The 26,826-nt window shown below is 39.7% G+C and overlaps 1 protein-coding gene across 1 annotated transcript in view; it reads left to right on the top strand.

The window, feature by feature from the left end:
• Positions 1-19,227, top strand: part of mettl15 (methyltransferase 15, mitochondrial 12S rRNA N4-cytidine) — a 45,483-nt gene extending 26,256 nt beyond the window's left edge. The window contains exons 4-6 of the mRNA XM_079157549.1: positions 11,174-11,365; positions 12,748-12,926; positions 18,105-19,227. Of these exons, the coding sequence (XP_079013675.1) occupies positions 11,174-11,365; positions 12,748-12,926; positions 18,105-18,535 (802 nt within the window). The 3' untranslated portion in view covers positions 18,536-19,227. The remainder of the gene's footprint in view (positions 1-11,173; positions 11,366-12,747; positions 12,927-18,104) is intronic.
• The last annotated feature ends 7,599 nt before the right edge of the window (positions 19,228-26,826 follow it).

Raw genomic sequence — 26,826 nt, 5'->3', positions numbered from 1 at the left:
GCAGCCCTAGATTGGTTCAGTGTGAAAAAGCTAAAGCCGGCATTATCTTCTTCATGGCAGTAAGGCGGAATCGGTGTTAAAGTGATCCGGGTCTTCCTGGAAAAGAGAGGAGCATTGCTCTCCCACCTGAATAAAAGAAGGTGAAAAAAACACACACAACGAGAAATTCATGTGGCTTAATTGTTAAGACAGCGGGGCTGGTATTGTTTTCACCGTGTGAGTCTATGGTTGAGTCGTCATGGCAAAATGTGGTCCTGGAGACACCTACTGTATCAAGAACTACCACAGGGGCGGTTTTAAGAACTTTGCCAGTTGGTTATATTTCGGTGTGTATTTGAGATCAAAATGAAGGTAGAATTCGAAGATGGGCATGGTCCAAGAGAGATATGCTTGTTTTTTTCCCAATAGAAAGAAAATCCAACCAAGTGTTATAGTCTTTGCATTATTCAGTACAAAACTCAAGTCGGCCATTCTCTATACGATCAATCACACAGCATAGACAACATCCAGGAAAGTGTAGATTTCCACATTTGTAAACTGTCCTGATCTGTGATGCAACATTTTCTAAATGTTCAGAAAAAAAGCCTTTGAACCAAGAAATAAAGACGATAAAACTAGAGACCATCTTACGATGGGATCACACCAGACCTCACGGCACTTTACGGCCCAGGGGCGTAAAGTGCCGCAGGAACGCTGCCGTGGCTGGTGAAGTGGACAAACAGCATGGAAGCATTTAACTTTTATTGATGACATTTCAAGGAGACGATGGCAAGGCCACCAACAAGAGAACAGACAATAAATCACAAAATTCACAATTTTTATAACATGCATTAGGTCAGCTGAAGTAGCACAAATTTGTGTGTGTTTGTCTTGTGTTTGTTGACTCTTTCTTCCTTTCTTCTTCTGTGGACTGTAGATATTTTCATCACTGCTCCCCTGCTGAAAACAATCAATCAGCATCTTGTCTTTGGCTTTTTGCAGGTAAAGGAACTGAGCGGGTCAACACAAGGTATCACTCCCTCCAGTAAATACACGACGCCTTGGTTCTCTCAACTGATGGATTTATTCTTCCTCCTACTTCTCCGTCCACCGTCGAACTGTTTAAATCACATTTAGACATACAAAACAATCAGACGTTTACATTACATAAAAACAGTTTGCGCGCGAATGTGCGCAATGGCGAATGTACATAAATAACGTACCTCACTGGCTGCACACAACTGAGAGGGAAATGAGTCCACTTGAAACACGAAAGATGATCCCTTGAAACTTGAACTGAAAACTTAGTTGACTTACTTTACTTTGTTTACTGACTGACTTACTGACTGACTGACTTATGACGCTTCGCGCCCTTCTGCTGTCACTGTGCCACGGTCAAACACGTCCCGGTACAACACAGCAAGCAACAATAGTTCCCCCCCTTTTATACAAACAAAAAACCCATTCGCATTAAAAAACAAACCTTACAAATAACGACATGTAAACAAACATACTAAACAATGACATAAATAACCTTATGGCAGTTAAACAAGGGAATATTTCAGGCTTGATTTGTGAAGAGGCAGCATTGTGTTGAACAAGCATGCGCTCAAACTGAGTCTGCTGTGAACGTTCCTGAGGTCCAAACTGAAGGGCAAATTCACAAAAGGGTTGCGCAGCTTTTGTGGCGCCAAACCTGCAAAAATAGAACTAAAAGCAACCTTGTTATTCTCAAAGCACCCACAAAGGATGAAATGCACTGCCAAGAAAATAACTTCTCAGTGTTCCTGTGCTATTTGCCCATATTTAAGTATAGTGATATGCATTCATTTGGCCCAAAATTGGCACCTTTTCATTTCAATGAGCCTCATTGCAAAAACAGTACAATTCTTAAAGATCCGCCATAATAGCCACATGCAGTAACTGTGAAATTCTTAGTCTTCAGAGAGTTGGTGGTAAGTGTATTAGGGTTGTTTAAAATTAGCCAAAAATTAAGTTAGAATATTCATTTTTCACCTTTCGTGGCAGTACTGCTTTTTTGTGCAATTGAATATTAATTCATCATATTCGAATATCTGTGTTTTTTATACTACTCAAATATATATTCAAATTTACAATAATTGTAGACAGCCTTGAAAGCGCATTGAAAGACAAACTGGGATATTAAGTCCCAAATACGGTTTCTTTCTGTTAAGTTCCCTGCCTGAAGTTTTGAGGAATGCGTCCGCACCTCATCGGTCAGGTCCTGTAGCTTGCAGTCTGACAATGTAATTTTTATTTTTCTACTGTGATCTTTGCACAGAGGGAACATTTATACTTTGCCACATGGATAATTGCAATCAGATGCAGAAAAGTGAAAAATTGCACTCGGCTGCAAAACTTTATGGACGCGTTCGCGCTGTAATATGATAAGTGCAATATCATTTTTCAATTGGACCACTAGGCAGATAGCAGTTGCAAATGATGCGTGGATTTACAGTATTAGCGGCCACAACCTATTCTTCGTGAATTCACCTGTGAATGTGCTCTCCTTCCAGATGGACAAGACCAAGTTAATGGAAAGAAATATTTAGTGGAGGAAGTTCTAAAGTGTAGCCAAATACTTTATGCAAAGTAAACAATGTTTTAATTGAGCTTGATGGTTTTTTATTGACCTTGGAAATGAAACTTTGAGAATAAAGATACATTATACCCTATTCTACTATACTTTTCCAATTTGTTTAGATACAATTTAAAACTTGTTTGATAAAAGAAAATCCTCTTTAGTGTAGATATTATAATATAATATATCAGATCAATATTTCGGATTGGAATGGATTAATTTCTTTCTGGCGTATGCTACCTTGTAATTTTGTAGCTTTTAAACCTTATATTAAGTGGATGGCCAGGTGCAATTGTAAGTGGAATGTACGTAAAGACAAAATTAGACTCAAATTTGCATGGGGCAATGTAGCCTGATGCAAAGATGTGCCCCTGCAAGTTGACATTTTTCGTTTTTTCCAGTAGTTGGTTATAAACCAAAATATTGAAAAGTAAAAAAAAAAAATATGTGAAGAATCAAAATGTCAGTTTGACTTCTAACATTTAGTTTTACCTATGGTAATGATGCTACAGAGTAAATGGTTATATACCGACATTTATTTTTGGTCGTTGGATCGACCATCGACTAACACTAGTATCATCAGAACTGGCTCTTAATCTTTGTCACTGGCATTTCACATATCCCATGATTCAAGCTTTGGACTGTCTCTGTGTGAGTTTTGGGAAGATCATATTCAGTGATAGGTTGATCCAGTGGGATGCCAGAATAACAAAAACTTGCATGATGTCAATGTTGTGGGGTGCTACAACTAAAAATAGCTCAGATCACTTAAGCAATTATGAGCCCACACTTGGACCTCAGCACATACACCACTGAAACTTGTCCTCTTTAATAATATAAGACCTTACGTAAGGCATTTATATCTCCAACACTGTGTCTAAGCCACATAAAGAAGTTAATAATTTAGAAATGTTATATAACTGTTTTGCATATTTTTATATCCTTCAGTGGCTTACAAAAACGAGTTGGTGAAGAAGTCGCAGTGTCTAGTGGAAGGTAATGTTCATCACCTCCATGTGGGTGGACACAGACTACAGAATTTTAATTGCCATGATTACAAGCCTTTGATTAGTACGATATACACTACCGTTCAAAGGTTTGGGGTCACCCAGACAATTTCGTGTCAATTTTCAGTTTCTTCGCAATTTCTCGCATGGAATAGCTTCATTTCTAAGAACAAGAATAGACTGGCAAGTTTCACATGAAAGTTCTCTTTTTCTGGCCATGTTGAGAGTATAATCGAACCCACAAATGTGATGCTCCAGATACTCCTATGTAGATATTTCATTAAAACCAGACGTTTCCACCTAGAATAGTCATTAACCACATTAACAATGTATAGAGTGTATTTCTGATTAATTTAATGTTATCTTCATTGAAAGAAACAGTGCTTTTCTATGAGAAATAAGGACATTTCTAAGTGACCCCAAACTTTTGAACGGTAGTGTAGCTTTCAGTATTGTATAAAGGCTAGCTATTACGATCATAAAATATGTTATATACAGTATATATATATATATATATATATATGGCCTTCAAATTGTTATTTTTTTTAAAGGATTCATAATTGGATTTAAAAGGATTTAAAGAAATGTAATAGAAAGACAGATCTCTTTTGTATTCGAATGCTGAGTTGGATCAGCTTACTTATTTTTACCTTTTCCCATTCATGCATATAAACTGGGCAGGGTTGAGAACACAGCTTCCTAACGTAGCGTAGTTTAACACTTGGACACATAACACATAAACTCCTCCCATAGCTGCCTTCAAATAAAGCTGTGTGGTCCCACTCAGTCTGAAGCTCTTGCCTAAGTTGCTCCCCTCAACCCTCTTTTGCCAGTATGCTGGTTGGCGCTGCACACAAAAGCACCACACAAATGTGTCTGCGGTTACACAGAGAAGGTACTCTACATAGACCAGCTCTCAATATTTCTATTCCCCAACACTATTAAAACGAGGAAGGAATTCAGCAATCGTTTTACGCAGCCCTGACTAGTTGTGTTACACTCATTGGAAAGCTTGAGGCTCCACCAGCGGACACTGCCCACCAGTCACTCTTCTCTCCCCCTGGCCATTCATGCAGATCCACTGTAGGTCAGGGATGGGCTTTGATGATAGAGAGGGCCACAAAAACATAAAAAAACCTACCAGAGGGCCAGATTGAGACCATGCACTTCCACCAGTAAGATACTGTATCACTCAATTAGCAGATTATAGCTATACTAATTTAATGAAAAGATCAAAATATATATTAGTAATCAAAGTTTACTCTACTAATATTTCTATTTTCCTGATGGTACAAAGGTTGACGCCAACACTAAGTGCAACAACTAGCATTCATGCTTGTAGGGCATTTCTATTCTCCCCTCCAATTCCATGACATGTTTCAAAGAAGCATGCATTTATCTAAAAAAAGCCATTGACCCTCACCCACAGGTGGATCAGTTCTGTCTCAATGAGATACTTCTGGCCTCTCCTGCTGCTGTGCAATAGACTGAATGTCAATGTTTGTGCATCCCATCTGCATGAGCTGGAAGGCTGTCAGCCGGTTTCTCTCTTTTGCTTTTATGTGCTTCATCGTTGAGGAAGCTGCTCTCGCAGATGTAAGTGCTCCCAAACATGCTGGCCATTGAGATTGCTAAATCCCTGGAGTGGAAAGCGGGTAGTCGTCTCCAAAATGAAATTCCCCTCTCATTGCGCTTTGCTTGAAAGAGGTCTGACTTTAGTTCGCAAAGGTAAGATTCTAGCGGTTTCATGGTATAGCACAGTCATATTTTTTTTCTTTTTGTTTTCCTTTTGGGCCTTTATGTAGGTTTATGGTGGCTTATTCTGCGATCAGGAATATGAAAAACATTTTAATGTCATCATGTATAAATTGAATTAATTGCTTAAATTGCTATAGGGTTTTCTTGGCCCCCAAGAATGACACAATACATGAAGAAACCAGAATGTATGAAACAGTGCAGAATGTAAACCAGGGGTGTCAAACATACGGCCCGCGGGCCGGATCCGGCCCGCCACGTCATTTTATGTGGCCCGCGAATCCGCCAGCAAAAAAAAAAAATGTAAAAGTCGGACAATTTACAAATATCCGTTGTATCGCGCACGGCGGAGCTCCTCCCCGATCCGCACGCGCCGCGCACACCTCCACCAGCGTATGTGGCAGCAGCAGCTGCCACATACGCCCCCCCCCACCCCCCCACCGAAGACGAAGGAGCACCCCCCCCCCCCCCCCCCCCGCCGACAACCGGCCCTTTGGGGGCAACCATGATGCTGATGTGGCCCCAGAGCGACAATGAGTTTGACACCCCTGATGTAAACAGTTCTTATTGTGCAAACTGCATCAAATAAACAATAGATCTTGAAGCTAATGTTGTCTTAAAACCAAAATATTTTCAGATAGTTGTATGAACACTATAAACTGACAACAGGTCCTTGGGTGACTGTACGACGATGTAGCTGGTATTATGTTGAGATAGCAGTCTAGCTGAAGTATTTTTGCCCCGACAAAACATGCCTTGAATCCAGTGTTTTATTCATTGCTCTGAACCCGTCTTTCTCGACTGTCTGTAGCGGGACCATATGCAGTGCTTTGGGCAAATGCCTCTTCAAGCGATGTTTGACACTTTGGCTTTGCTGTTTTATGGCCTCGAATCCAACGACCATAATCGCACTCTCTGTATTCCATCACGTTTTGTGCTGAGGTGACGGCAACAATGGTGGCTATGTCGTATTGTTTCAAACCAAAACAAATTCCAAACACAGCTCTTCTCTTGGACACAAGTTCTGGAGACAGAGTTATGCTGCTTGCTCGCAGCATGCCTTTTGGCAGTGTAAATTTGTAAATGTACAATTATTAGTTACAAATTGTTTTTGTGTCTCAAATTGTTGTGTGCCATGGTGTTGTACCGGTTATAGACCTAGTTGTGTGTTGTTGTTTTTGTGTTATAAAGTTATTGTAAGAAGGGTACACAATAGCTCTCCTCATAGGTATTCTGTGATGCAGCACTATATAAAACATGTATGTAGTTTGGGAAATTAAAACCGGTATACCGGGTAATATGGTATACCACCCAGCACTAGCCTACATGCTGCCATACAACACAGTTATGAATGTGGAAAACATCCTTGCCCTGGGAGTGTCATGCAAAGCTACCAAATTGCAATAACTCTTTGTGCACTTCAAATGAGCTGTGAATGGCTCATTTGTATTTGAGAAGCTGGCTATTATCCATCACATCTGTACTCTCATCCAACGCCAAGCCCGATTTGTTCAGGTCCTATGCCCTGTACAATGGGCTATCCTGACCCTAACCTCTCGAGGTCAATGCCGAACCTCAACCAATCGTCTCTACCTAAACTAGCTACGCATGGCGGGTCTTTTCAAGAAATGCAGTGAGATACATATTTGCATTTGATTTACTGCTTTTTGGCATGAGACGCCTTGAGCGAGAACTCCTGTGTAGTCATGGCTTAGGTACGGCTCTGCTGTTGTGTATTTTTCCTTTTGAGGTCATCTGTGATGGTGACTCTGGCAGCTCTGGTGTACATATTTGAGTTTGTGCGTCATGTTGTAGGGACAACCCAAGTTGAAATCCTTTTGTGGCTAATTTTGTTTCCAGGCACATTTAACACATAGGTTTGCCTTTTCTGTTTCCTATTTTGCGTGGAAGATATGGTGTTGGTCCAGTTTTCTCTTTTGGCCGTTCATGTCTCATCGTTGCGTGTTGTTGAGGAAGAGGCCTGGACCAAGACAAGACCTTCTGCAAGCAGTTGCTTGACTACAGGCTTTGTATTTCATGGGAGCACCCTCTATCAGTGGACATTATAATTACAATTGGCATCCGTGTTAAATGTGGTCAAATGACCCGCTTGATTCCAACATCTGTGAAACCAACAATTTATTGATATTTGGAAATTGACTCGAACTGACTAAACTTACTACTCTTCAAAATTTGTAATCATTCAGATTTAAGTAAATAATTACTGTTCATATTTTTCTCATCTAAGAAATTACACTATTTCATTCAGAATCCGTCAACTTACAGTAATTAACACACAAAAATAGATTTCAGACATTTGTAAACCAATTCAGAAATGTAGAGGGTAAGAATCACATTATTTTCACGTTAATCTTTTTTTGCCCCCACCGTAAAGTCCCGTTACAGTTTCTGTAAAGTTGCATTGCTTTTGTTTTAATTTACAATTTACTCGGTTCTGTCTCATCATTTCAAGCGGTGGGTGGGAGCTGTTTTCTGAAAACAAAAAAACACCCCCCAAAAAAGAAAAACAAAGCTTTGATAAATTCATTGTATGCCAGTTGTATGTTAGTAACTAGGTAACAAGATAATCATCCGCACAATACAGCGTCACCTCCAGTAAAGTTGCTTGAAAAGAAAAGAACCAAACAAGTTTTTAAAAAGTTTGTAATCTGTCACCAAAAAGACAAAAAAAATAGGTAGAGTGTTAGTGAGGAGGAAGTAAAGGAAAAGGCTTGCGCAGTTGATGGGAGAGAACAACAAAGCCTTTACTATAGATTTTTCAACAAATCAATCACGGTGCAGGATGGTGAATAACAAGAGAAAAGCAAAGGAAGGCCCTTTCAGCGTGGGCGAGATGCTCTCTTGCCATTTTGTCTTCTGTGGGTTTTGAAATAGAGGACCTGCCAATTTGTGTTTTTTCCTTGCATGCCCCAGGTTAATCATGAGAAAGGTGGAGTCATTGTTGGCTACATAAAAGGGGCAAAAATAAAAAAATGTTTTCAAAAGGGAAGGTTGTCGATACCTGTATTTTATCGATACCTATATTTATACCGATGCTGCTTACTGGTATCAATACAGTTCTTCCAGCAATAGGTAAAGTCAACTCGAACATTTTGCAAGAAATTTTGACAGTGTGGCTTCTACTGCCCGACGACGTCGCAATATATATACACGCCAATATTACCAGTAGTATCATTGAGGTCCAATTCAGATATCGCTTCTCTCTTTTCTGCATTTCTGATTCATACTCTTGGATTGAATCTTGTGTTTGTGATGGACAGTCCACAAATCGCTCCCGTCATTTCTGTATTGGAGATATATACAGTACCTTTGTTTGAGAAGCCTTTGGGAATGATGGGAGCTCTCTACTCCTGCTGAGTAGAGAGCGGAGAGTCATCTACAGTGTTTGACAAATATTAGCAAAATAATTGATGAAAAAGCACTATCAAAATTGCATTGATTGCACTCCCTAGATGGACTTCAGAGAACACCAGTGGTAGCAACTTAAGTGTGCGTTTTCAAGAAATAGATGGAGTCACACAAACAAAGGCTAACAGCTATGAAGTTGCTCTATCTTATAGCGACTGTTACCCTGACAGGGGGGTAAACTTCTGATGTTATTTTGAGCGTAAGGGAACATCTCAAATTGATCTTGGGGAAGTGCTGAACACTAGGGCTGAACGATTAATCAATCACGATTTCATAGAATGTAATTTTTAAATGTCAAAAGCTGCTGTGAAAGGATCAATTTTCACCATCTAACCAACCAGAGGGGTGACACTTTTGCGCCCTGGGCTTCATTTGCACAGACGCTGCCCTACGCTCCATGTGACATATGAGAGTAGGTGTAGAATGATTAAAAAACAACTTTTTAAAAATGCCTCGCCACGCAAAGCTTTGAACACACTACTGTGTGAAGTTGACCATGGCCAAAGGCGGGTTTAAGTGCAACCCACATGTTTACATCTTACATTGTTGTAAGAGTAGCGTAGCAAAGTCTCGCCTGTGCTTCTCGACCACGGTCTGGAAGCAGATGCAGGAATGATTAACAACAATGCTTTGAGTTATCTAAATATTTTAATTAGAGTGGTAGAGCCTTAGTCAGTGTGCACTTTAGTTTGTGGGATCTGATACAATACTGATAAGGCCAGTGTGGTTCATATTTAGTTTTCATAAATTAATGTTCACACCAGGCCTATTGTTCTGCAATGCTTTGTTGTTTTTTATTTGAATTATGTCATGATAATTGTAATGTTAAGTTATTATATTCTGCTGGGATTGATGGTTCTGAAAACCATCTTTTGACAGTTCAATATCTAAATAAAGATCTCATTTCCTCATAACACGTAGGCCTGACCTACATGAATGAAGAGCAGTTTATATGTTGACTATCAAATGTTGTGTTGGTCATACTGTAGATTAATGTGTTGCTTGTGTATAGTGAATAATGCAGAAGGTAAGGAACTTTGCAAACTGAAAACAAAAATTGCATTCTGAATTGCACTATTGATATAAAAGAGATGGGAATTAGATTATATTCCTGCATCGTCCAGCTCCACTCACTGCAAATTGAGAGCATATTATCACACTATTTTCATTGACTTTCCTATTGTTACCCCTCTCTACCATTCATTTAAACCTGTCCATCATGAATACAGTCCATAGAACGCAAACAGAACCATGACTTATTTGTGCGAAGTTTACAAATTTGTCATTATGAATAGCTAGACATGGGGAAGAGGCTTATTTAATATTAGGCAAACTTAATTGCATGCCATTAAACGAGACACGGGACACCAATGGCAGCGGTAGTATTTCCGAAGACATGTGGAGAGATCTTCACAGCTAGAGCGGAAATTCCCTGTGTTTAGGTCCCATAATTGAGGTCTAAAACATATTTAGCCTTTAAAGCCGATTCATGTTGACCTCACACTGATTTCACATCGTACTGAGTGCCAGTTAAGGAGGCTGTAGTCATTGAGCTGCTTAGTTTTTGCTGTTGGCTCTGTGATGTACAAAACCACTGATTTGGAAATGACAATCAGTTATTTTTGGTCACTTTTTCTTCAAGAGTAATAACTTCACTGAAATCAACGGGTGGAGAAGGTTGAAGAAGACCCTTTGCTCCTAATGTGTAGATGATAGCTCCTGTTGCTCTCCTCCGCCATCATCTTTGTTCACACAATGTTAAAAGGTCATATGAAAAATGCATGAATGTGGCTGGAGGATCTCACCACTCGTGCATGTGGAAGTGGCTGTGTACACAGTGTCTTGCTCTGTCGGTGACAAGGAAGGATCTGAATAGGCGAGCAAAGTCTGTTAGTGGGCTTCCAAGGAAACACCTGATTCAGTTTTAAAAGGTTGACTGGAAAGTTACTCGAGCTATTGTGGGTTTTCATTGAATCAAATATCTCATGTGGTCTTCCCATGAACACGTCTGCTTAAAATGCTTAATATTACCGTGACTTGATGGATGTTGAATGTTGGTGTTTTTTTTTCTCTGCTGTGTGTTTATGAAGCACCAGTTCATTGTATTAAAATGTCTATTATCCAACTGAAACTGATTACCTAAAAACATCAACAGAAAGGCAATCATCTTTCACTCATGCACGCAATCAAATAATGTATTTTTCTCTTATTGTCTTTTTATTACTAGTTTCGTACCTTGCCTTTCACCTTGCCAATGAAATACTACAGTCCTTTTGAAAACACTGGATGTCACTGAAATAAAGTAGCATTTTCTTTTTTGCTAATCCATTTAAACAGCAGCCACATGCATTGATATACAAATGTCTAATAACTCTATTACGTTCCTTAATCCTGTCTCCAGTGGTCGTGTGAAACCATTGCTTGGCCGATTCAGCGAGCTTGAAGCCCTGCTGTCCAACATGAACATTAAGCCAGGCAGCATTGATGCTGTCCTGTTGGATGCTGGCTGCTCCTCCATGCAGATGGATCAGGCGCAGAGAGGCTTCTCCCTCAGTAAGGACGGGCCCTTGGACATGAGGATGGATGGAGAGAGGTAAGAGTTTTGCGACATACAGTAGGTGTGTCTGGCTGATGGATCTAAATTTGATCAACACTGCTACAACAAAAAACACTTGACTTAATTTCCTAATAAATAGTGCTGGGAGGTGCTGGATAGTTAGTTATTGGTGCCTTGAACTTGCTTCAGTGCTCATTGGAGCAGTAATGTTGAAGTGCAGCTAATAAAAAAGGCGAAGCAAAAATGGGCTACCAATAACAACTTTTCTCTTAAATTTGAATAAGTGAAAAGTGAAAAATATTTTCTGAGTTCAATAACAAGATAACAAACAATCATTGTTATTTGTAAACAATTGAAACAACCTATGTTTTCCTGACAAGCAACCTCTTATGTGTGTGTGAATACAGCTGTCCTTTCTTAGTAGCAAAGGCAGAATTAGTTTTTTCTTAATTTTAAGCATGATTGTATTTGTGCCATAGTGTGTGAACATTAAATGTTAAAATAAACTTAAAAGTAGAGACAGACCGATAAATCGGCCAGCCAATATAAGCATGTTCCACATATTTTCTGTTAAGTATATTTCCCCACAGGTAAAAAGAAATGCTAAAGATATATAAATTGAAAACACTGTCATCATTTCACAAATCATGTTCAGTACCTATTTTGGTAACAATTCCTATTTCATGGATCCTCATCAAATATTTGTGTTCTAGTTAAGTGTGTATGTCAGTAAATGAGTATCTGCTGATATATCATAAAAACTAAATTACTAAAAACTAATTCATTGCAGTAAGTGTTTGCAATTTAAAATCCATTATCAGTCGAGCTTTCCTTTGAAGTTACAATATTGGAAAAGTGCTTTCACAATTGAATTTGAATAATACCATTTTTTTTGCACCCATGAAAAGAAAACTAAATGATTTGACTTATGGCGGCATTATAAGTCAATATTATCAAAGGCTGATGTGTAACACTACGCAAGTGGGTCAGTGTGTAATCTAAAGCCCTGTTGGAGACATGCATGTCCTTCTATTGTGTGTGTGTGTGTGTGTGTGTGTGTGTGTGAAAACAGATTGATTGATTGATTGATTGATTGATTGATTGATAGATAAATAGATGGATAAATAGATATGTATGTATAGATGTATATGTATTGCAATTTAAAGCTTCTTGAATGTTTTCATAAATATATATGAATCACTTCACAAGGGCAACACAATGTGCAAAGCTACCAGCAAAGATAGCCCGTTATAAGCTATTGCACAAGCTGCATTTTTTATTTTCATTCCCTCACAATCATTCTAGTCATAACTGTCAGCCATAAAGGTTTTCAGCTGTATCTCAGAGTTGTCACAATTCACCACTGTCAGCAAGGATGTGACGTCAAGCAGCTTAATTGGTCTTCTCTTTGTGCGTAGGTACCCCGACATGCCCTGTGCTGCTGACGTTGTGAATACCTTAGATCAACAGGCTCTTGCATCCATCCTCACTGCATATGGGGAAGAAAGACACGCCAGGAAAATAGCTTCAGCCATTGTGAAGGCACGCCGTGTCAACCCCATCACCCAGACACAGCAGCTGGCCAGCGTGGTGGCAGGTAGCTAGACACTATTCTGATTAATTCCCCGCAGCATTCTGGAGGCTACGAGGGAAAATAAAACACGAGTGGAGTTATTAAGGGTGTCTCCCTGTGGGACGTATTTGTCTCCGAAAATTACGTGGACTGTGACCGTAGTCAGTATCCTCTCTCCTGCCTCTGTTTTGGGCGCCTTTCTTCAACATCTTCCTTTGAGGGAGCTGAGACAAAGACAGAGCTGGAGGTGGCTGCAACAGAATGTGGCTAATGCCTTGAAAGCAAACACCTCTCGCTCTCTCACTCTCTCCTTCCACATTGCTTTTTATGTTCTTTTTCCTCTCTTTTTCCCTGTTTCTCTGCTGACACATATGCACACACACCTGGCACAAATGCAAACACCCATATATGCCCACACACATGACACACTCGTGTATAAAGCCAGGATTACATTGTTTGTCTTCACTGATGACACTGTGTGTCTCGGCGGCTGAACGAGTGAGATGTCTTTTCAGTAGTTATTGCACAGAGCAGTATGCAGAGCAGTGTCACCCTGGGAGAACAGGTGTGAGTAAGAGCAGCTGTTTGATCTTTCTTGAAGAGCAAAGCAAGTCACCACCAATGTTTATTTGAAACAATCCAAGAGGTTTTGATTTAAGAGTTCCAGGGGGGCTCTGTGAACAATTGTGACGTTGATGCCGACAGGAAAAATTTAAAGTCACAGTAGAGATGACGAGGGTAGGAGGATCTGGTGGCTCTTTTTTTTTTTTTTTTTGCACTTTAGCTTATCTTACACATTCCACAGCAGTTAATGCTGAATTTTCTAGATGAAACTAACAAAAAGTGCAGCAAAGAATGTGTGACGTATCTACGTTCATTTTTGTTGTCAGCATTAATAGTTTGCATCAGCATTGACTGGGTCACCTTGTCATACAGCATTTTGTCGTTTACAGAAGCATGGCTGTGTGAATGAACAGGGCTTTGGAGTTGTATGCACACCTGGGGCCAAAGGTGTTCGTTTGAGTTATTTTTTTCAGAAAAGTTACTCTCCACTTAATGAAAAATCCTTCAACACATCATTTTTGCGAGAGTGTAAGAAAATGTGGGCTAAAACTTTGCCGTCCCAAGAACAGCTGACAAGTCTTATCTGACCCGTTTCTGTTTATTTCTCTCCAAAAAAGTTATCTCTAAAATAGGTATCGCGAATAATCCGCTACCGGCTTTTGTCCACGAAAGTCATGTGTGTCCTAAAAATCTAGCATAGATTTTAGATCTAGCATAGATTTTTAGGACACAGAAAATTCCCACAGCCATTAACTGTCGTTGTTGTTGTGAAGGTGCCTAAAGAGCCTGGAATGGAAAGCAGAGCAGCTTTGCTCAATTCTACCCAACATGTAACTGAAAGGATAATGTGTTTACTTTGCTGAATGCTGACAGCAGGAGTCAAGTGAGCTACATTTAGCTACGTTACAGCACCAAATGTATTCAACACAACAACCTAATAAATGGCATAGTCACCCTGTATTTAACTGTGTGTGTGTGTGTGTGTGTGTGTGTGTGTGTGTGTGTGTGTGTGTGTGTGTGTGTGTGTGTGTGTGTGTGTGTGTGTGTGTGTGTGTGTGTGTGTGTGTGTGTGTGTGTGTGTGTGTGTGTGTGTGTGTTTGAATAGCCAGTGGGTCGGCCATGGATGCATTGATTTAGAGATGCCAACAAGCTGTGTAACGTTAATTTCGACCCAGAGCAACAACATTAAATCGGGTGCAGTGATCTATTTGAATTAATTCAACATTAGCACATCAGCTTTCACTGCCAATTTAGAAAAACACAACCTGTTGCAGAGTCCCGCAAGATGGCAACAAAAGCATCCTGCCTTTTGCTATCAAAACACTTGCATTCTCTTCGGCTTATCCAGGACCAGGTCTTGGGGGCAGCAGCCTTAGGGTATTCCAGATGTCCCTCTCCCCAGAAACGTTTTGCAGCTCTTCCTGTCACCAAAATGTTCAAAGGCCAGACAAGATATATAGTCTCTCCAGTGTCTTCTGGGTCTACCCCGGGGTGTTTGACATGCCCGGAGAACCTCTAAAGGGATGCCTGATAAGGTGATTGGCTCAGGCATCAGGATGCCTCCCGGTCGCCTCCCTTTTGGGCCCAAGATTCCAGTCTTAAATGTTTGATGAATATAAATGTTGTCACATGGACTAAGTTGCACAACATACCAACATATCTTCAATAAATGAATATCGGCTCTAAGCTCATTTGACATTTTTCTTGTCCTGTGTTAAGTGCACATAGAGGCATGTTTTGCAGTCATTTAAGAGGCAGGAGTCAATGGTACAAATACTTATTTTGAATAAAGTTACATTATTGCATGATTAACTACCAAGCTACTTGCTTAACCAAGTTAACTTCTAGTTAACTAGAAGTTAAGTGGGCTAGTAGTGGCTAGCTAGCGCCAGCATATTCCCAGTTAGATGGCATGTTACCAGTTTGCTCACCAGCTACAGCTACAGCATTTTGAGCTAGCAATGCAAGTGGTCATAACATCCCCACGTTTTCAGCACCACCCACTTCGTGAGGACATGTCAATTAATTACACTGTGCAACTTTCTGGTGTAACAAAGCTCTTAGATTTGATGCATTTCAGATTTTTGGCGATGCCACTTCATTTTAATCAAGCAATTTTTGGCTCAAATTAAAACATTTCAACTTGTCTTATATCTTATTGTGGAATGTAGTTGTGCTCTTGCCTTTGTTGGTGCGCACTACAAACATCAAATATAGGAATTTAAGATGAGACATAACACAAAGGTAGAGTTGAATTCTGTATGTTGTCCTACGTACTGATGTACATTCACAGTGCTGTTTCCTGCGTAACGACCTGATCTCCTCTTTATGTACACATCTTCATCTTTTAGTCTTTTTTTCCATGGATCTGTCTGTAGGACAGAGAGCACATGGCTTGGTGAGGCCAGACCAGGGCTGGTCCTTGTATTGATTGCAGTGTGAGTCACACCTTGGGCTGTTTAGTGCAGGAGGAGAGAAATGCCACATCACTCACTTCTCTGTTTATTGCAGTTTCTCTTCGGGTCTATATAAGTGTCTAATTGTTCATTTGTCTTCTGTGTGGGGGTTATGAGTTGGTCAAGGTGGAATCAACTTGTCGCATGTATTGACATAAAGCTAATGTTTTCCCAACTTTAATGTGCAGCACATTTTTTAAACATTTTCAGTTAGAGTTATAGCCTTAACCTTTAAATGAGTTTAACATTCTGAATATTAACAGCACACAACTATTTGCTATGTAAAGACATGGTGGAGTAATGTCTGTCTGAGCAGAGAATTAACTCGTTCTCCCTTTGTGTGTGTGTGTGTGTTGTTATCCGAGCTTCTCCTTGTTTTGTTGATATCGTACAGCTGATAACGCCGTCCCAACCGACAGCGTTGTCACGAAAGCGTAGGACCCACCCTCCTTGGTTTGCACTATAAGCGCTAATAGCAATGTTAACAATGAGCCGCCGGCTCGTCTTTGCCATGTTGAGAGCTGTTGAGAGGCAATCAAATTGCTCCCAATCTCATATGTTGTACCTTTATTGTCCACATTTATTGACCTTTTTGTGCCTAAATAAGTCTTTAAGTGCAGTTTTCCTCCCTGCATGTCTGCAGTTAGTAATGCCTTTCTCTTAATTGCACATGTATTTTGAGGATCACTCAAATAACTGGATGAGATATGGAAAGATTAGTATGGAAAGATTCCCCGCCTCTAAAAGGCAGGTGCAAATTCAGTAGTAGAGAGAGGTTTTGTTGAGGGAGAAAAACATAAATTACTTTTTATTTTACCGAAAGCAAGACGGAGTGCACCAGTCAGACAGCAATAACTACAGAAAACACAATATTTTGGTATTTTTAAACAGAAATGATGACATTGTCATCTAATGTCTTATGCTCAGGAAGAATTAACTTGAACTTGAGAGATCATGAGAGGTTTTCGGCTGCAGTTACCTCGGTACTGTAGCGACACATCCGCCATATCAACACCACCTCCACCCTCCATCTGCTCCGCATTGAGCCTCTGAAGGACCTGCCGCTCAGACACTCTCTCCCCACTGCTTACATTGGCTTGTATGTATTTTTCAAGGAGCTATGTTTTGTGCTAGATCCTGCTACGTCAATTAATCTCATTTTGCGTTATATTTTCTTGATTTAATGACTCCTCGGCTACGTATGTCTGAAGATTATCAGTCAATTACAAAATATCACAGTAACTAGTACCACGACAGTTGTATGTTTTCATAATCAAGAGCGTCTTTTAATTTGCTGGCTGGTGGAGAGATCTCGAGTTCTGTAGCTCTTTTGTGTTATTCACACACTGACAACACCTGTTGGATGTTAAGGTCATATATAAGTGGTTTTTCACATGAGTCAGAGTTACAAGAGTGGAGGTATGGATTGGTGATGCGGTAGCCGATAAGTGGTGTGGCAGTCCCCCGCTGTGTTCATGGATGGTTGTTTAAGTTTGACACATAAGGCCTCCTTCCCTCCTCCTTCAGATGATCTCTCTTATCCGTCCAAAACTTATATATTGCTGAACTCACAGTAGCGTGTCTTGTTTGGTAGATGGATGTAAACTTTGTAGTTTTGACCTTCAGAGTTGAACCTCTTGGGCTTTTTCAGTCTTTTCTTTTTGTCCCTGTGCATTCTTTATTGCATTTGGATTACGTATTGTATGACATTGTCCTTCTGATGTTAGAGAAAACTTTGCGTGGTAAAGGTTAGGGAAAGACCGAGGTTATGCTCAGCGTTATGAAAAGTATTGCACATGATCATGATACAAAAACAACCCCCAAACATTCATTGATAGTCTGAAACTGCTTATGAACCCTAACAACCCCTCCACATGTGCTGTCATTCTAGTTGTTATGGTGGATGAATTTTTGAGGGTGTAGTCAGACTGGAGATCACTGAGCGGAATATAAACCTATTGTAGGACTGTCCTCGAACCAAAGACATTCTTAGTCGACTAACACTCATATGACTGTGTCTAACCGATTACTTGATTTAATTGATGTATGTGTAAACTAACAAAGAATCACACAAAAGCATCACTTTAATACCTTTCTTGGAAATATGTCATTCAGCATGAAAAAGCATTAAAAAAGCCATCACGAAAAGACCCACTCACTCTGCCCATCTCTTTGTCTCTAGGATCATTTCCTGCAGCTGTTCTCTATGCACGTAAAGACCGACTCCAAAGACCTGCACACGTGGCCACTAAGACTTTCCAAGCTCTGCGTATCTTTGTGAATGATGAGCTGAACGAACTACATGCAGGGCTGCGTGCTGCCCGGTCGGTACTGACGCCTGGAGGACGTCTCTGCGTGATCACCTTTCATTCGCTAGAAGACAGACTGGTAAAACGTTTCCTCCAGGGAGATGACTTGTCTAATCTAGATCAGTATCACTTCAGCCCGAGGAAGCAAGGCGCTGGGAAGGGAAAACTGGTGGATGAAAAAAGAGATGGTGGAAGTGTTGATTGGCTTCCTCTGCGAAGAAAAGTGATCACCCCAGAAAAGGACGATGTAAAAGAGAATCCTCGAGGACGCTCCGCTAAACTGAGGGCAGCACTCAGACGTTAATCATGTGACGAAAATTGTGATTTTTTCATCAAATCTTTTGAGCTTTTTTTTACATCTAGAGTAACTTTTTTTCTTCTTGGCTGTAAAAGTAGGATTTTTTTCTGCACATGGGTACTCAGAGAACCTCACTAACTTGTTCCAACGAACACAATTGGACTGGTGGGAAGCCAGTGAGGGATGTCGTCCTCGACACTGCATCAGTGGTTGGTTAGGGCACCGGTGGTGCTCAGATAAATTTTTTTCATCCTGCAGGTGAAAAAAATGACAGAGAAAACTGGACTTTCCAAAGTGGGATTGGGAACAAAAGAAGTACAAAAAAATGCTAACTCATTTTTTAGAACTCATTCCTGCAGCAGACTAAATGCTGTGTGTGTATATATATGTATGTATACACATACATATAATGGCACCAGTCTGTCTTTCTCTCCTTTTGCCTAACCAAAAAACCTAACAAGAAACGTTTTGCAGTTCTTCCTGTCACCAAAATGTTCAAAGGCCAGACAAGATATATAGTCTCTCCAGTGTCTTCTGGGTCTACCCCGGGGTGTTTGACATGCCCGGAGAACCTCTAAAGGGATGCCCGATAAGGTGATTGGCTCAGGCATCAGGATGCCTCCCGGTCGCCTCCCTTTTGGGCCCAAGATTCCAGTCTTAAATGTTTGATGAATATAAATGTTGTCACATGGACTAAGTTGCACAACATACCAACATATCTTCAATAAATGAATATCGGCTCTAAGCTCATTTGACATTTTTCTTGTCCTGTGTTAAGTGCACATAGAGGCATGTTTTGCAGTCATTTAAGAGGCAGGAGTCAATGGTACAAATACTTATTTTGAATAAAGTTACATTATTGCATGATTAACTACCAAGCTACTTGCTTAACCAAGTTAACTTCTAGTTAACTAGAAGTTAAGTGGGCTAGTAGTGGCTAGCTAGCGCCAGCATATTCCCAGTTAGATGGCATGTTACCAGTTTGCTCACCAGCTACAGCTACAGCATTTTGAGCTAGCAATGCAAGTGGTCATAACATCCCCACGTTTTCAGCACCACCCACTTCGTGAGGACATGTCAATTAATTACACTGTGCAACTTTCTGGTGTAACAAAGCTCTTAGATTTGATGCATTTCAGATTTTTGGCGATGCCACTTCATTTTAATCAAGCAATTTTTGGCTCAAATTAAAACATTTCAACTTGTCTTATATCTTATTGTGGAATGTAGTTGTGCTCTTGCCTTTGTTGGTGCGCACTACAAACATCAAATATAGGAATTTAAGATGAGACATAACACAAAGGTAGAGTTGAATTCTGTATGTTGTCCTACGTACTGATGTACATTCACAGTGCTGTTTCCTGCGTAACGACCTGATCTCCTCTTTATGTACACATCTTCATCTTTTAGTCTTTTTTTCCATGGATCTGTCTGTAGGACAGAGAGCACATGGCTTGGTGAGGCCAGACCAGGGCTGGTCCTTGTATTGATTGCAGTGTGAGTCACACCTTGGGCTGTTTAGTGCAGGAGGAGAGAAATGCCACATCACTCACTTCTCTGTTTATTGCAGTTTCTCTTCGGGTCTATATAAGTGTCTAATTGTTCATTTGTCTTCTGTGTGGGGGTTATGAGTTGGTCAAGGTGGAATCAACTTGTCGCATGTATTGACATAAAGCTAATGTTTTCCCAACTTTAATGTGCAGCACATTTTTTAAACATTTTCAGTTAGAGTTATAGCCTTAACCTTTAAATGAGTTTAACATTCTGAATATTAACAGCACACAACTATTTGCTATGTAAAGACATGGTGGAGTAATGTCTGTCTGAGCAGAGAATTAACTCGTTCTCCCTTTGTGTGTGTGTGTGTGTTGTTTTCCGAGCTTCTCCTTGTTTTGTTGATATCGTACAGCTGATAACGCCGTCCCAACCGACAGCGTTGTCACGAAAGCGTAGGACCCACCCTCCTTGGTTTGCACTATAAGCGCTAATAGCAATGTTAACAATGAGCCGCCGGCTCGTCTTTGCCATGTTGAGAGCTGTTGAGAGGCAATCAAATTGCTCCCAATCTCATATGTTGTACCTTTATTGTCCACATTTATTGACCTTTTTGTGCCTAAATAAGTCTTTAAGTGCAGTTTTCCTCCCTGCATGTCTGCAGTTAGTAATGCCTTTCTCTTAATTGCACATGTATTTTGAGGATCACTCAAATAACTGGATGAGATATGGAAAGATTAGTATGGAAAGATTCCCCGCCTCTAAAAGGCAGGTGCAAATTCAGTAGTAGAGAGAGGTTTTGTTGAGGGAGAAAAACATAAATTACTTTTTATTTTACCGAAAGCAAGACGGAGTGCACCAGTCAGACAGCAATAACTACAGAAAACACAATATTTTGGTATTTTTAAACAGAAATGATGACATTGTCATCTAATGTCTTATGCTCAGGAAGAATTAACTTGAACTTGAGAGATCATGAGAGGTTTTCGGCTGCAGTTACCTCGGTACTGTAGCGACACATCCGCCATATCAACACCACCTCCACCCTCCATCTGCTCCGCATTGAGCCTCTGAAGGACCTGCCGCTCAGACACTCTCTCCCCACTGCTTACATTGGCTTGTATGTATTTTTCAAGGAGCTATGTTTTGTGCTAGATCCTGCTACGTCAATTAATCTCATTTTGCGTTATATTTTCTTGATTTAATGACTCCTCGGCTACGTATGTCTGAAGATTATCAGTCAATTACAAAATATCACAGTAACTAGTACCACGACAGTTGTATGTTTTCATAATCAAGAGCGTCTTTTAATTTGCTGGCTGGTGGAGAGATCTCGAGTTCTGTAGCTCTTTTGTGTTATTCACACACTGACAACACCTGTTGGATGTTAAGGTCATATATAAGTGGTTTTTCACATGAGTCAGAGTTACAAGAGTGGAGGTATGGATTGGTGATGCGGTAGCCGATAAGTGGTGTGGCAGTCCCCCGCTGTGTTCATGGATGGTTGTTTAAGTTTGACACATAAGGCCTCCTTCCCTCCTCCTTCAGATGATCTCTCTTATCCGTCCAAAACTTATATATTGCTGAACTCACAGTAGCGTGTCTTGTTTGGTAGATGGATGTAAACTTTGTAGTTTTGACCTTCAGAGTTGAACCTCTTGGGCTTTTTCAGTCTTTTCTTTTTGTCCCTGTGCATTCTTTATTGCATTTGGATTACGTATTGTATGACATTGTCCTTCTGATGTTAGAGAAAACTTTGCGTGGTAAAGGTTAGGGAAAGACCGAGGTTATGCTCAGCGTTATGAAAAGTATTGCACATGATCACGATACAAAAACAACCCCCAAACATTCATTGATAGTCTGAAACTGCTTATGAACCCTAACAACCCCTCCACATGTGCTGTCATTCTAGTTGTTATGGTGGATGAATTTTTGAGGGTGTAGTCAGACTGGAGATCACTGAGCGGAATATAAACCTATTGTAGGACTGTCCTCGAACCAAAGACATTCTTAGTCGACTAACACTCATATGACTGTGTCTAACCGATTACTTGATTTAATTGATGTATGTGTAAACTAACAAAGAATCACACAAAAGCATCACTTTAATACCTTTCTTGGAAATATGTCATTCAGCATGAAAAAGCATTAAAAAAGCCATCACGAAAAGACCCACTCACTCTGCCCATCTCTTTGTCTCTAGGATCATTTCCTGCAGCTGTTCTCTATGCACGTAAAGACCGACTCCAAAGACCTGCACACGTGGCCACTAAGACTTTCCAAGCTCTGCGTATCTTTGTGAATGATGAGCTGAACGAACTACATGCAGGGCTGCGTGCTGCCCGGTCGGTACTGACGCCTGGAGGACGTCTCTGCGTGATCACCTTTCATTCGCTAGAAGACAGACTGGTAAAACGTTTCCTCCAGGGAGATGACTTGTCTAATCTAGATCAGTATCACTTCAGCCCGAGGAAGCAAGGCGCTGGGAAGGGAAAACTGGTGGATGAAAAAAGAGATGGTGGAAGTGTTGATTGGCTTCCTCTGCGAAGAAAAGTGATCACCCCAGAAAAGGACGATGTAAAAGAGAATCCTCGAGGACGCTCCGCTAAACTGAGGGCAGCACTCAGACGTTAATCATGTGACGAAAATTGTGATTTTTTCATCAAATCTTTTGAGCTTTTTTTTACATCTAGAGTAACTTTTTTTCTTCTTGGCTGTAAAAGTAGGATTTTTTTCTGCACATGTACTGCAGAGAACCTCACTAACTTGTTCCAACGAACACAATTGGACTGGTGGGAAGCCAGTGAGGGCTGTCGTCCTCGACACTGCATCAGTGGTTGGTTAGGGCACCGGTGGTGCTCAGATAAATTTTTTTCATCCTGCAGGTGAAAAAAATGACAGAGAAAACTGGACTTTCCAAAGTGGGATTGGGAACAAAAGAAGTACAAAAAAATGCTAACTCATTTTTTAGAACTCATTCCTGCAGCAGACTAAATGCTGTGTGTGTATATATATGTATGTATACACATACATATAATGGCACCAGTCTGTCTTTCTCTCCTTTTGCCTAACCAAAAAACCTAACAAGAGCCTGTGTGATAGCTGGTTAAAGTTTTAAGTAAAAACTTTTACCCAAGTAAAAATATGTGAACTTTGTGTTGTTGGCCTTCTGTACTCTAAAATGTAAAGTTTCACAGTTGAAGTTTTTTTTTTTTTTCCTCCCCCAATTTTACAATACAAACACCTCTTGTTTGGTACAGCACTGTAATGACACTGCATTTGAGTGATGAATTAAGACTTTCATTTATGTGTGCTCTTTTAATAAATGAGATTTTCTTGCATTGCCAATGTTTGACAGCATATAAAGTGGTTATTGCAGCTAAATATTTCAACATATAAAACAAAAAAAACCCCACCTTTTCTCATTGACGTCTGTATTTCCCCTGAACCTCCCTTGATGAGTTGTTCAAGTGAAACCTCTACTGTACCATATGAATCAGTAATGCCACTAAATACTGAATGACACATGAAGTGTCAGAAGTGGTGCTGAATGAGCTGGGTGGTTGTTCGTCAGCGTTCTCTTACCTTCAGCTGTAAGCAGCTGAGGTGTTTTGATCTTTACTATTGGACTTTGACTAACTGTAATTGCTCCACCAAGATTATTAACACCTTCTGTCTTAGTTTAGTGCACTCTAAATATACCCTTCTCGTTACCTTGGAAACTAAATGGCGCAAGTAACATTTACATGTGTCTAAATTTATGTTCCGTTTTAATCTGATATGAAATGATGTCATATTGTGAGTTTGAATGTCCCTCCCTTCTGACATCAGTGGATGTGGACTACGTCGAGACATTTCGTCATTTAGATACTTTGCTTCTTTAATTTCACTAAAACCTTTACTGGATCACACTGTTTACCATTTATGGTAAGAACATGATACTACGCCTTCATTTCACATTGATGAAGTGTCCATATAAGAAGAAAACAATAAAAAAACATGGGAGAGATTACCACTTTCTTAAGTTCTGAAAGGTTTATCCTCAATATTTTTACGTGGTCTTATGTACTGCTTTTTCTACTCTTTTACTCGCCATGCAGGACGTAATGCTGTAAAGTTAATGTATGTGTGTGTGTTGGTACTTGTTGTACAATCTTCTGAACACTAACTCAGCATCTACAAACTCACCACACATACAATACCTACAGCAAGGATGTATATTTCAGAATTCACGTGTTAAGTTGTTGCCTCATAACAGTAAACTCATAAATATACTGTTGATTTTAACCAGTCAGCGTCAGTTTGAGACTGAAGAATCTGAGGATGTGGAGTTAAAAAGAAGTGAGACCTCTGTCGCCCGCTCCTCACCTCTGCTTGAGTCTCGTGGTTTGAGGTTACATTAGCCGCTACTAGCATGACACACCCGAATCTCCAAAGGAACGAATGTAGGAGCTAAAGACGATTAAAAAACGATGATATCTCTGGTTCTGCTGCCTTTTTCTTTTTTCATCAAGAATAATGAAATGCTAAATCGGTGGAGATAAAAATGTAAAGGTGCTAAACTTGATATTCTGAACAGTATTATAGCAGTAAACAACTATTTGCCATTTAAAAATGTAGGGGGGTAATGTTTTCCTGAGCAGAGGCCTCATTAACTAGCTCATGGCCGCTTAGCAGCCACGTTCCGGTTCACTCTCAGGCTAACACTGCTTTGTTTTGTCATTGTTTGCACTGTTAGCGCTGCTAGCATTGTTAGTTGCAAGCTGCTTTTGCGATGTTGAGAGACTTTGAGAGGCAATCAAAATGCTCCCAATTTTTCAATCTCCAAACTTTTCATTTTCTGGAACTTTATACTTCTACTACACTACATTTCAGATATTATTTCTTGTAACATATTGTCTCAGGAATAAGTGTACGATAAGGGATCATATCTTCATATCTGTTGAAGCTCCCAATTTTTCTGATCCACTGTTTAGACAGGTATGTTTTAGTTTTAGTGTTTTTTAGGCAAGAGACAGACTCAGTTGTATATCCAGTGTAACCAGTGTCAGGGTGGACGGTGACGTATAAATGTACTAAAATACACTACATTTTTCTAAAATTCTAAAACAACTGTTTGTTTCTCGATGCAGGGGCAGATAAGACAAGACAGGAAAATAAGTGATTATACATTTTATCTACGACTGCAAATTCTCAATCCCCATGGAAACAGTAACCTCGGCTAATGGTAAATAAACTGTAAGACATTGCTATTATTGTAGACTTGATCAATCCAGAAATAGACTACCAGGTAGCTAATAGCTACTGCTTTTGAATCACGTCTCTGAAACGGCAGTCAGACACAGTGAGCATCATCAAAACTGATGCCAACAAACCTGCAGACAGGATGAATGTCTTCAACAGAGATTGGCTAAAAAAAACCCACAATTTTGTGAAAAGAACACGTGACAATAGTGCCTTAGAAAACCTTTTTTTAATTTGAGAGATTTGCAGTGGACATGAGGCTTTAGGAGCACAGAGGTACAATGAATGTATCCATCTTGCTAGATTGCGCCCAGTATACGTCAGCGCAGGGTGTTTGATTCACGACGCAATCATTCACAGACTCAATAATTGCCTCTAATGACATTAAGCAATTATGAATGAAAAATCCAAGAGTGTCCAACCCCCAATCTTTTTTACCTTTTTATATAACTTATTTTTTATCACTTTCATTTGCATCATATATGCTAATCATTGTCTTAACATACCATCCAATCTCTAATATAGGAGGCACAGGATCAGATAGATATGTTATATAGTAAACAAGGTTTGTCACTTTCATGACTGGAAATGTATAAATAAAATCTTGTGGAATGTAACTAAGCATATTCAGTCAAGTACTGTAATTATGTAGAAATACGAGCTACATGTACTTCACTTGAGTATTTATATTTCATGCAGCTTCATACTTTTACTTTACTACATCCCAGAGGGAAATATTGTACTTTTCACTCCACCACAATTGACGGCTTAAGTCATTAGTTTTAAAAGAAAAAATTAAGATTTTACATACAAAACATGTAATTGGCTTAAACTGTACTAATGTAGATTCAACTACCCAACAACATATTAAGCAGGTAACATGCGCGTCACCTTAACAACAGTAAAATTCTACTTACACATTATCGCATGGTCATCAATGATCTATTAATATTGATTGACAATTTCAAAAGACCTTCAACTGTCATGACACACGTTTGAATACAGTGCATTATAATACAATATAAATGCATTTGTTTTTTATTCTTGTGAAATGTTGGTATTTGAGCATTGAATTGGATTCATACTGTGAATTTTCTTTTTTCACTCTGAACATGTGAAATCCAAGCATTTACTCACTCATGTGAAGGAGTTATGGGCAACAGAAATGTCGCCAAAACAGGAATCCAAGCCAGGTTTGAAAAGGATCGTTGGAAACAAGAAATGCCACTGAGACCAAAGTGGTTAAATACAAGGTAAGAAAAAATACCAATGAAAATAAGGTGTTGACATTTGAATCTCCCTGGAATGTTGTGTTTTGTGTCTGTGCTTTACTAAACCTTTTGTTTATTTTATGCCTGACATTCCAGCTTCTCAACTGATAAAATGTTTAGTTTTTCTTTGTCGTATAATAGTAAATAGATATGTTCTTGTCTTTGACTGTTGATCAGACTTGATAAGCTATTTGAAGACATCAATTTGGGCTTTAGGAGACTGTTTCAGCCATGTCTTGCAATATCTTGATGACAATTTGTATCTAAAAATTATTAATCAAGAAAATA

Source organism: Pholis gunnellus (assembly GCF_910591455.1).
Source record: "Pholis gunnellus genome assembly, chromosome: 1".
Taxonomy (NCBI): Eukaryota; Metazoa; Chordata; class Actinopteri; order Perciformes; family Pholidae; genus Pholis; species Pholis gunnellus.
Note: the sequence above shows the minus strand (reverse complement) of the source record. Positions and strands in the feature narration are given on the sequence as shown.